General features: G+C 31.1%; 1 protein-coding gene across 3 annotated transcripts in view; it reads left to right on the top strand.

Annotated features, from left to right (window-relative positions):
• The window catches only part of LOC143048373 (organic cation transporter protein-like), an 84,709-nt gene that overhangs the window by 1,337 nt on the left and 71,120 nt on the right, over positions 1 to 12,252 (top strand). Inside the window, exon 1 of one of the 3 annotated variants that reach the window (XM_076222030.1) lies at positions 5,509 to 5,734. The exons of the other annotated variants lie outside the window; for them this stretch is intronic. Coding sequence (XP_076078145.1) covers positions 5,589 to 5,734 — 146 coding nt within the window. The 5' untranslated portion in view covers positions 5,509 to 5,588. Of the gene's footprint in view, positions 1 to 5,508; positions 5,735 to 12,252 lie in introns of those variants that run through there. 3 annotated transcript variants of the gene reach the window in all.

The raw sequence follows: 12,252 nt of genomic DNA, 5'->3' as shown, positions 1-12,252 counted from the left end.
CTCTAATTGTCCCAGATATTCCTTGTTGGTCCTAACACCAGTTATGATAATGCTATAAAACTTAATAGTGCAGTTGATGAACTTAAACATAATTTAGGGAACTAAAATTTAACTTCCGAGGGAGTAGGGGTGGGTATGTGTTTTTTTTTTTTTTTTTTTTTTTTTATATATACTGATCGCCAATATTCTAAATGCAAATTCACCTATTCCTTATAGCGAGTGTTAATTTGAGAAAATAAATATGATTGAGTGCTTGGAAAAACCTAAATAAATAGGTTCTGACTAAGAAAAAAACCATACCCCCCCCCTTTTGAAGTTAAATGGTTGCTCCCCTAAGTGCAGTTGATGAAATTATTATCATCAGGAATATTATTTAATTATCTTCAAGTCTTAATTTTGAAACTCTTGACTATTAAAAAGTTGCATTTACTGACAAAATATTGTTATTCCTCATCTCAAATAAGGACTAAATTACAGACTTTCACCTCAATTGCTTATCCATGAACATGATGAATTGTATGTCAAGATGACTTATTTTAAGGACTCTTTAGACTATACTACTGACAAGACATTCCTTCTTCACGAGTTGAATCTCAGATATGGACTCTCACGCAAACTTTAATCAATCTCTCATATATGAAATGTAGGTCAACCTTATTTTTTTTCGAGACGCATCTATTCGGTTTTGGGGAAATTTAAAGTATCAACAACAGACATTAAAGTTGGGATGTTGCTTGGAATGATATTTAACAACAAATTATGCTCAAACCGATGCGAAGGATCAACTTGAACTCAATACCAGTTATGGAAATATTCCTCTTTGTTGAATGCCTCATGGTGATTTAAAGATGAAGGACAAAATTAAAAACGTCCCATTTTCGGTTTTTACCATACATAGATATCAATATTGTCTCATGTACATTCATCTATATCCCTTCATATTTGCATTAGGTATACATGTACGACAGACTAAAAACAGCTAAAAATCAGAGAGCTTCAGACAGTATAACACGTTATTCTCTTCGTAACAACTGCAAAATCCCTGACAGAGTACTAGTGTTGTCATTTCTGTTGGGTTTCAGTAAAATTGTAAAGTATTAACAAACACCAAGTGGATATTTTAAAGGCTTGAAAATCACTTTCAATTCAGTTATTGAAACATGCCCAGGAAATATGAACACATATAAAAACTCCCAAGATTGTTTACGTTGAAAGTAAAGGTATCTTTGTCATGATTATTTTCTAAATGATGTTAACTGAATGTATAATAATCAAAATAGAAGATAATATAACTATTTTGAGAAAAGAAACCTAAAGCTATAAATCATTTCCCATGTTCCGACGACTAGTTGTTGTGAGGATTTACATTTCTAAAAATTACCAGGTTTGGGAATTTACGCAAACATAAGTAACGCAGTCTGTGCATGAAAAAAAACAATGACCTTATTTTGGTGACCTATTACATATTTCTGTGTTATTTTCGTCTCTTGTGGAGAGTTGTTTCATTGGCAATCATATCACATCTTCTTTTTTATATAATTTAAATTGTTATAAATATATTAAAGTTTGGTTTTTTGTCTTCTTTTTGCATAAAAATCAATAAAAATGTATAAGTTTTATCACCTAAAATCTTGAATTTTGCATAGTCAGAAAAGATCCGCAGATAATCATGAAGAAAAAATATTTTCGAAAACGTTACATTGGCACACATGAATTATGGTGTAGATATATGGGAGCAAAAGTAGAAAGCTTTGTATTTGAATGTCATCTAAAAGGTTTGGGATTAGTATCCGAACAACTGAATTATTATGGTAAACAAATACATGTACATCATTTCTTATGCGCTAAAATGACCTGCCATTCTTTCAATAGACTATGGTTTAACATAAGTAGGTCGTTGGTGCTACAGGTAAAGTAACTAATGTCAGGCACCAAAATTTAACTCCTCAGATCTGTAATTCGTAATCATGAAATTTTTTAATTTATTAAGTAGTGGGAATTAGTGCTTTTCTTTCTTTTTTTTTTTTTTCTCTTGTTTAATTTATTTGGATGTATGTTGCATTCTTATTTGTTATTAATTCATATTATTTATCAGTTATGATTTATCTCAATTTGTGTAAGCTCTTCTTTACGACGTCCCGCACGCTATCAACATGTACCTTCGAACATTTTTGTCATAGTTTGATACCTTATGTTTTCTATTTCATTTCAATCGTTGTGAAACTAATGATAATTGTATGAAATTCACACTAACTTAATCGTTTTCAACACACATTGTATATACTTATTTAACATGAAAAACACACATAAAGTTACATTCTTTGTCGATAACTTTTGTTACCATGACTACAAATCGTAACGGTTTTCATTTTTAAAAGTACAATGTTTCTTATTGTAAACACCGAATAAATATATATTAGAAATTGCAGTAAGTTAATAAACATCTATAAGACGTCAGTGTAATATATAACAATACATGTATACGTTGACAATTGTACAAGCTTGACATGTGATCTTTCAATTTTTAACAATTCTACCTGAAAAGACATGTAGTTACTTCAAGATTTGTCTCACCACAGTCGATAATGTATGTCGTAATGCAACCTCAAAAAAGTGTATGGCATGCATCTCGAACAAGGTTGATTAATTGTTTTCAAACAAATATTTCCACGGTCCTACATTCTTTATTATAAAAACAGAGGTAATTGACAAATATATCGCATAAAACACATTCAAACACCATATTTAAGGAACATCAATTGACATGTTATAAAATCTTAACGAGATGCATTTTGACGATCTCTTAGTAAATAATATTGGAGAATTCGGAAATTATCAGAAGAAAATCTATTTCTTTTGTGTTTACCACCAATCAGTGTAGGATGGCATATGGTTATTTCTGTGTTTCTGATGGGTAGTCCAGAATGTAGGTAAGAAAACTTCAGAAATCGTTTATGATATAAAAATGCAATAGTTAAGGTAAAGGGTACAATGAAGAAAATGGTGTATAAATTCCTAACACACCATGACCCCTTGATGCTTTTGACAAGACCAAAAGCAAATAATCGCTTCTGTTGCCCTTCCGTTCGCATTCGGCAAGATCTGGATGCAATCTCGACTCATGCACGTTTATGAGGACTACGTCCAGAAAACATAGAACATTATTGCGATTTTAATCCGATACATCAGATTCTGACACGACATAGTCACGATTTTTATCTGACTGTTACCGGACGCACTTAACGGTCAGGGTGCATTTCCGACCTCTACGGACCATTCCTGATTTGTAGGAATCTGAGACAAACGTATACTACTTCGTTAAGACAATGTTAGGACATTCCAGATCAATGAGGATAGTAATCCAACTGTTTTAACTTTTCGTGTCTTAGCGCTGTCTGATCCAAAACGGGAGCCATCAACGCTGCATTAGTCAACATTCCAAATTTACCGAGACTTTTAATTTGAATATATATATATCATTGGTTATCCCGTCAATATAGTCTTTTGATTAAGTACAAGGATATAGTGTAGCCCAGTATACATGCACATATACCTATAAATAAAGGATTGAAAACATTATCAATTGACTTTTCATATTTTATGAGTAAACAAACAAAACAGTGATGTGAAATACAACATTTAGTGAATATTAAGTTTAAGTTTGATTGAAGAAGATATGATGAATATATTACAAGGTTTATAACTTGTTTGATATACGTGAAATAATACCAGCAGTGTTATTTTTTTTTTTTTTTTTAAATCTTTTGAACTAAACTGACGATATATGCCAACGAGCATACAAAATACAACTTTCCTTTTCATCAAAGAAATAAAGTATTTTGTGCCTAATCCGGCCATTTTTGTTCACGATAAAGTTGTCTTACACTTGAATATAATAAATCTATTACATAAGTGTCAGAATTCTTAATTCTTAATTTTCAATGGGGTTCAAACTCCAAGGCAGACTGTCTGCATCGCATACATATATTCTACCACTGAATCAAGTGAGATACGACGTTTGCCAACTCGAGGCTGTTAAAACGAATTATGTCAAGAAGAAATACTTAAAAATATTCGTACATCTAGATAAACATTAAGCTGTCGTTAAATAAAAATTGATACCTGCATTTATCATGATTTTCAATAATATGGTCATATCCACAAAAGTCTTTCTTTCTTCACACGATTTTCTATATATATTTATAAAGCACTCAACAAAATAAATGATAATATGTTTTACTGTTTGATATTTACTTAATAACCATGACAACGCCAACCCTACACCGCATAAAGCTATAAGATGAATTATAAAGTACATCCTTTTGAGTTTATTACTTTCATTGTACTGGATTTGTATATTTTATTGTCGCTAATGCACAATCTACAGATTAATTTTTCATTTCTTACTTCATTACTATTTTACACAAATTGTGTAAAAAACCAAGCTTGTTAAACGACTGTTGTAAATTTATTGTATATTTTAAAATTACGGAACTTAAAAAGCAGGGAAAAAATATAGGTCCGTATCCTTGTTTTTGAGATATAAGCAATTGAAAATTTGACGAGAAATGATTCTCTGTAGATTTTTCATATATTATTGTTATGAGCATCCCTTTCCTTCAAAAACTATGAAAAACAAGATTTGCAATATTATGTGCAATAAAGTTATGAAAGAAAAGTAGGTGTAGTTGGTAAAATTTTAATTGCCTTACATGGATAAAAGTAGAGGATTCTGCATATCTGACAAAAATATCAAAAACAAGAGTAACGAACATCCTTAAAATGTAATTGAGAAAATAAAATAATTCAAAATATAATTTTTAATGTTTGGATATGAGCATTCTTATAGATGCAGCAAAGTCGATTATCAGATTTTGATCACTGGAACGAGAATATAGAATAAACCTCAAATAAAAAATACTACAAATGTATTAGCATTCAAGCCTGAGTACGACCAAAAGAAACAAGTAACTCTGGCGTCAAACATAATCTGGTAGGTTAAGATAAAAAAAAAAGTTCACCTACATTTTTGTACATGTATATATGTAAATAATATGTAAACTGCTAGCTTTAGATTTTAAACCCTTATTTTTGTAATATTATTGCCTTGTTTTTGCCGTTTAGTAGAGATAACCGTTATAATTGATAAAAATCATTATTATAACGTAAAACGACAATCGAAAATCATTAAATTTAAAAAGAGTGATGTCCTGTTTAGAAAACAAAGCTATCCTTGTCCTTCTATAGCACATTTTTATAGTTACAGATTGATTTAAAGTTGTTTTGAATATAACTTTGATATGATCTTCGAAAAGATAACTATTCATGACTCTATAAAAAAATCAACAATTGCCTTTTGAGTCAAAATTGAAAACGGTTTCAAATTTTAGTAAATACTATTTTGTTAAATGAAAATGTTATTTTGATACGTAGGCAATTTAAATCTCACTCGAGTGTGTTTACCGTATCGACCTCATCCATTCTCCATCAATTTCAGATTTAAATTTACCGTCAACACATACATATACGTTTTCTCCTCAACTGTCATTAAACCTTTCGATAAATTTGGAGATCGTCGATGAAGAAAGATGCATTTTGACGATCTATTAGTCGAAAAGCTTGGTGAATTCGGCCCCTATCAGAAAAAGACATATTTTTTGTTGTGTTTGACGTCAATTAGTGCAGGATTTCATATGGTTATTTCTGTATTTCTCCTAGGGACTCCTGAATACAGGTAAAGGTGCATTATGTTATTATTTTATAAATGACAGTTATTTTTAGTTGGATGAATTTTAAGTCAAAAATATATGCCTCAAGTTGTACATTAAACAATGTATTAATACGAATAAATTATACAAAACTATACACATTTTTTAGCGTACCCATTGACATTTAACGCTAAACATGTAATGTTTGTAAAAAGCTTTTGGTTAATGATATGAATTTCCTTTGACTGTGTAATATCAATGATACATTGTAATGTATACAACAGAGGCTGATTTAGGGGGACAGGAGGGGGCCGGGCAACTTTTTCTGGGGAAAATGTGGTTGATTATTATATGGAATCACTGAAGCATGTCCGGAGCGAGCCCACTCTTAAGCAGTCGGTGGGTCCCCACTTATGTAAATTTCTGGATCTGCCACTGAACAATTATAAATAACTATATACATAGAAAATCAACCTAACGATGTTGGAGTAGATTTGATTCGTAACTTCCTCCACATATATATATATATATATATATATATATATATATATATATATATATATATATATATATATATATATATATATATATATATATATATACTATAATACTAAAATTACGAGGTCCAATTTGTCAGCCGTCATCACGTAAAAACGACGAATCAAAGAATTCAACTTTATATATAACTAATATAGTACAAAGGTGTAGATTAAAAATTACACCACTCCAGGCCCTTTTGTTTTCCACGTAATTAATATTGCCAATAATTAAGAAGTTCCGGGTCGAGTCCGATACCGATACCAATAGTATATTCACCTGTTACCGATTACCTTATCTGTACGTTCCGCATCTGACAGGCGCACCACCAAACGGTGTATTCAGGATTAATATGCTATATAGTATTACACGGGTCATAATCACAGGGTTGACACTACTTAATTGTCAAATTGTTACCTATTGTAGTATTTTAATCAGTTAGATTTTCTAAGATAACAATACGAATACTACAAATCTGGACTAAAATAAGGCGTATAGGTACAGTTTTCAATTTGTTAGCGGGCATGACGTAAAACAGCGAATCAAAGAATTCAATATTTATAACTAATATAGGACAATGCTGTTGATTAAAAAATACTCCATTCCAGGACCTTTTGTTTTCCAAATAATTAATATTATCAATAATTGATAAGTTCCAGTTCGACGGGTTCAAACAGAAAGATTTGAAAGCAGAGAAAACTGTGTATCTTATAATCAGCATGACTTTATCAGATGACAAAACTAATACTAAAATAAGGCTTGCGCATAGTTATATACTTTAATTCAGTCACGGACCCGCGATATACGGGTGTGTTCTAGTATAATACTAAAATTACGAGGTCCAATTTGTCAGCCGTCATCGGGTAAAAACGACAAATCAAAGAATTCAACTCTATATATAACTAATATAGGACAATGGTATAGATTAAAAATTACACCACTCCAGACCCTTTTGTTTTCCACATAATTAATATTGCCAATAATTAACAAGTTCCGGGTCGAATCCGATACCGATACCAATAGTATATCCACCTGTTAGCTATTACCTTATCTGTACATTCCGCATTTGACAGGCGCACCACCAAACGGTGTATTTAGGATTTTGCTATGTACACGGGTCATAATCAAAGGGCTGACACTACTAAATTCAATCATTGTCAAATTATTCCCTATTGTAGTTTTATTCAGCAATCAGCAAGACTTTCTAAAATAACTAATATAGGACAGTGCTGTTAATTAAAAAATACTCCATTTCTGGATAGCCATGATAAGTTCCAGGTCGACGGGTTCAAACAGAAAGATTTAAAAGCAGAGAAAACTGTGTATCTTATAATCGACATGACTTTATCAGATGACAATACCAATTACTAAAATAAGGCTTAGGCATAGTTATATAATTTAATTCAGTCACGGACCCGCGATATCACGGGTGTGTACTTGTAAGTCTGAAAATTACTCCAAACAGTGTTAGAGTTAGATTTTCTACTGACAATTTTTTGTTCGTCCCTCAGCGGGATTCGAACTCACACCTTTGATACACTACAGCACCAATCGCTCAGCCTCATGTCCAGCGCTCTAGACCACTCGACCACATCCGCTATATAATAAATATAACTTCAATAGTCGTAGTGTTACCTTGTCACGGAAGGCTAATCTAGAGATAGACATGAGACACGTGTTTTTTTAAGCGTGTGTAGATGTTATATTATTATTTTTATACACAATGTATTTTTCATTCGTCAGTAATCTAACTCAACAATTTTTATATATCATATGGGATCATGATGCATTTCATTATACAGTCACTAGAAATAAGTATATCATACAAACAAGTCTAAACAAGTGACAAACCATACAATATATATGGGTCATTTTCAAAAAATGTCGAATTTTCAGTACACCCATGCTAAAATTTTTATTTCTAATGGAAATTTCAGTTGTAATTGTTTAAATGAAAGCTTGTCGGATTTGTGATTCAAAACATTAATAATAAACACACCTTACATCTATTTTGATAAGATTAAACTGCATTTAAGTCCGATTTTAGGGGTATTTGTGTGCGTACATTGTCAGAAAAACACATTTCAAATGATTTTTTTCCGATTTTCTGATCGCCTTGATATCTGCAAAAGGGACTTTTTAAGAACGTTAATTATAATTCTAACGAAAAATCGTAGCTTCTTTATCATTGTATGTAACAGATTATCTACAAACTAAATTCAATCAGCGTACAGGAGGTTCATGTCTATCCTGTTACCGCTACTTAAATCAGTCGTTAAATTATTCTCCCTATGAATATTGAATCAGTCAGTGTTGATTTCAAAAATGCAAAGTAATCTTTACATTTAAAACGCCTCGTTTCTTGAACGACAGTGTAGAGAAAAGAAATTTCAAGACATTTAGTGAAAAAAATAGAGCGTACTTTTTTTCATGTCTATGCTGTTACCAACCATTTTGATTAATTACACTAACAGTATGGTTGTAAAAAGTGCAATAACGTGTTGGAAACCAAATTCACAATAGAAAACCATAATCACTTCACCATGTTCACCAAAGGGAGTAGTTATTTCACAACAGCAATCAAAAACGAAGAAATTTGTCTATCCTGTTATGTCTATCCTGTTACTATGGTTGCTATGGTTACAGTAACAGGATAGACAATTATACACAAAAATGTCGTTAAATTTTTTATCTTAACATGTAGGTGGAAAACGAATGAAATATTTCATTGTTTGAACTCATCTTAAGGTTATAACGTCTTAATCTTCCCAATTAAGCATTTGCAGGTGCAATACTGATATCGGTAACAGGATAGACAAAAAGGTAACAGGATAGACTTTTATATAGTGATATATCAGAAACGTACGTTCCTGTTACCAACGAAATAAAGAGAAAAGTAAATTAACTTATGAGGGATTTACTTGATGTTGGGTTTATTTGAAAGGGTGAAAAAAGGCCGAACAATATAAATTGCTATCTTAGACTTGCATTAGTGGTGGTAATTTTTACAACCTTTGAAAACCAATTTTTAGAGCCATTTTTCAGTACAACCTAGAAAATTGGCAAATAATCTATTATTTTACACAATGAATATATATAGAAGTTTATTCTCTTGAAAACCATCTAATTGGTAACGTAAAACAAGCTTAACATTTTATCTAAACCTTTTCTTCATAACCCAAAATTTCTTTTGAAAATGGGAACAGGATAGACAAAATATTGTACCACCGATCAAAAAATGTTTCAAGATATTCTTGTATGACATCATTAAGATTGCATCTTTTAATATGTTGTTCTTAAAGTACTGTTTGTTTTGATTTGCTTATGTACAGGGTTGTTTGAATGAGTAATTTTAATAAATTTTTCAATTTCAAAATTCGACATTTTTTGAAAATGACCCATATACGAGTCTAAATTGAAAACTACGTTCAAACCTATGATTGCGTTGGATAAAAACCGCAATTTGTATACGTGTGCATGTAAAACAAATTTCGTTGTAGAAGGATCTAAAAACAGCACAAACAACATTTTCCAAAAGACCAAAAAAGTGAAAAAGTATATTTAAACAAAACGCATTTGACTAACAGGTCGAACAACTGATGTTCTTTAACCCTGCTGACTGACATTGGCGATTGCCAAATAAAATTGATCACAAGATGTAACAAAATGGATCTTAATATAAATATATATATATATTAATTTGGTTAACTAAAGACTTTCATATCTGGATGAAAATCAGACAGAGAAGGAAAATTGAAAGCTTAATCTCCTTTTAAGATACAATTTGAGCATGGACCAATCGTTTGTCGGATATATTTATGGTGCTTGGAGGAGTTTAATGATGTTTGTAATTAGTTTTGTACTTCGTTGTTACCTTGCCATCTTTTTTCATTGTATAGTATTACGTTGTTTTAACTTGAAGTAAGGTGACAGTGTTGTTCCGTGTTGAAGGCTTAACTGTGACTTTGAGAAGAAGAGCAACAACTTTTACAATAAAAGCACTGTTCTTTTATTTTTGTTGGTGCTTTTTTCTGTGCATTTACTTATTTTGTGCATGCAACAGATTCATACCGCCGCATATCCATTCTATTTTATAACCCCACAGAAGATAATAGTTACACTTACGAATTATATCAAATATGCTAAACTGTCGATTCAAAATCAAGAATTATAATCCGTTTTTTTGTTGGTAACTTGCTAGTGAAAGAAACCCTAAAATTTTGACTGTGAATGACATACTAGTAATAAGAGTCTTCCTACACTTTATAATAACTTGATTATGTGACTCAATGAGACTTTACATGAGTATTGTCGGTTATGTAATACTTATAAATAAGCATGAGTTGTCATATATAAAGAAATGGTATATATTCAAATTGCTGCAATTGAATGCATTAATAAATTGCATTTATTTTCTTATTTACAAAAGGTGTATGGATTTCATTAATAAAGAATTATTTGATGAAGTTTAACTATTTTTCTTAACAGTATAGACAACCTTCTTAAAAGGAAACAGTTACAGTATTTTAGTCTGTTACATGTATGAGCTGTTGGCTTTTCAATTACATGTATTATCCTTATTAAATATTAACATTGGACAATATATTTATTTTAACGAACAACTGACCAGCTAACATTTTTTTTTACATATTAAAAGTTTTGAATACAGTAAAAAACGTGACATAGCCAACCAAACAATAATTAAAAGACGGACATAATACAATACAATACACAGAAAACGTTATTTCGCAACACAAACCTCGAATCAAATCGTTCATTGAACTCAGAGATTTTTCGTAACACTCGTTGGTAGTCAATGTCGTTAAACACCTCCTCGTAAAGTAGGATACTTCAAAAAGGTGCAAACTGTCTGCTTTGATCGCTGGTTTCTTAATAAGCTGATTTATTGTCAAAACAAAACAAAATCGAGCTCCAGCATCTGTCTAAATCGGTCACCAATGTTAATTTATATATGTAGGTCAATCCATGAAGCAGACATGGCCATATTTGTGGTATTCTGTATAACAATTATGCAACCTGTTCTGGGTCTTTTTCCGGCTATAACCAACAAAACTATCTTTATTCAAATATTGCTACTTGTCGTATCGTTAGATCGTTAGATAATATTCGAAAAATGTAACAGTATTAGATTATTTTTTGTTCTTAATCTCCTAATCCTTTGCTCATTGCTTTTTATTACTTAAAATACCGAATACTTCTTGTATTAGTTATAAAGCCATCATCATTAGCTATCATTCATTTGCGCCACCGTTTTTTTTTTTATAAAATATATGTCATCTTCTATGAAACATAGATTCATGAAATAAGTAGTATTTTCCTTGTTAAAGAATCTTATCTCAGGGTTTAACTGTTGTGATGACATGAAAAGCCAATCGTATAACAGTATGTCGTCTTTTTGAATTAACTATTAAAGAGAGCCCTGACAATATCGATGCCGCTGGTGGTTTTATTGATCTCATTCTAATGTGGGTCTTAGAAAACGAATTTTTAATTTTGTTTTTAAATCTTACTCATCATAAATGCCAGAGGATTATCTACTACTATATACTAGTATACAAGTTTCAGAGTCTACATTTGTTGGTTCTGAGCTCATACTTAGATATTGTAGCTTGAATTGGGATACTGTTGTAATGAACAGTTGTACAGCCTTATGGTGTCAATTCTGAATAGTTTATATCTTCCATATACTCGATACCGGAGATCATTTTGCATGATAAAATTATTGAATTTCTGCATGCATGATGAAATCTGCATGCATGATAAAACTATTGAATTTCTATTTTTTCCCACTCATTTCTTAACAATGCGCAATGGGTTTTGCTCATTGTTGAAGACCATATGCTGACACTTCTACATAATTTTGTTTTTGATGGAGAGTTGTCTCATTGGCAATCATACCACATTTTCTTATTTTAAATCATCAGTAAACCTTACACTTAAAATTTAAGACCACACTGATTTTTAAAAGGTACGATCATATCTCGGT

The sequence above is a fragment of the Mytilus galloprovincialis genome, chromosome 10 (genome assembly GCF_965363235.1).
Source record: "Mytilus galloprovincialis chromosome 10, xbMytGall1.hap1.1, whole genome shotgun sequence".
Taxonomy (NCBI): Eukaryota; Metazoa; Mollusca; class Bivalvia; order Mytilida; family Mytilidae; genus Mytilus; species Mytilus galloprovincialis.
This window is presented reverse-complemented; position numbering and strand designations above follow the sequence as displayed.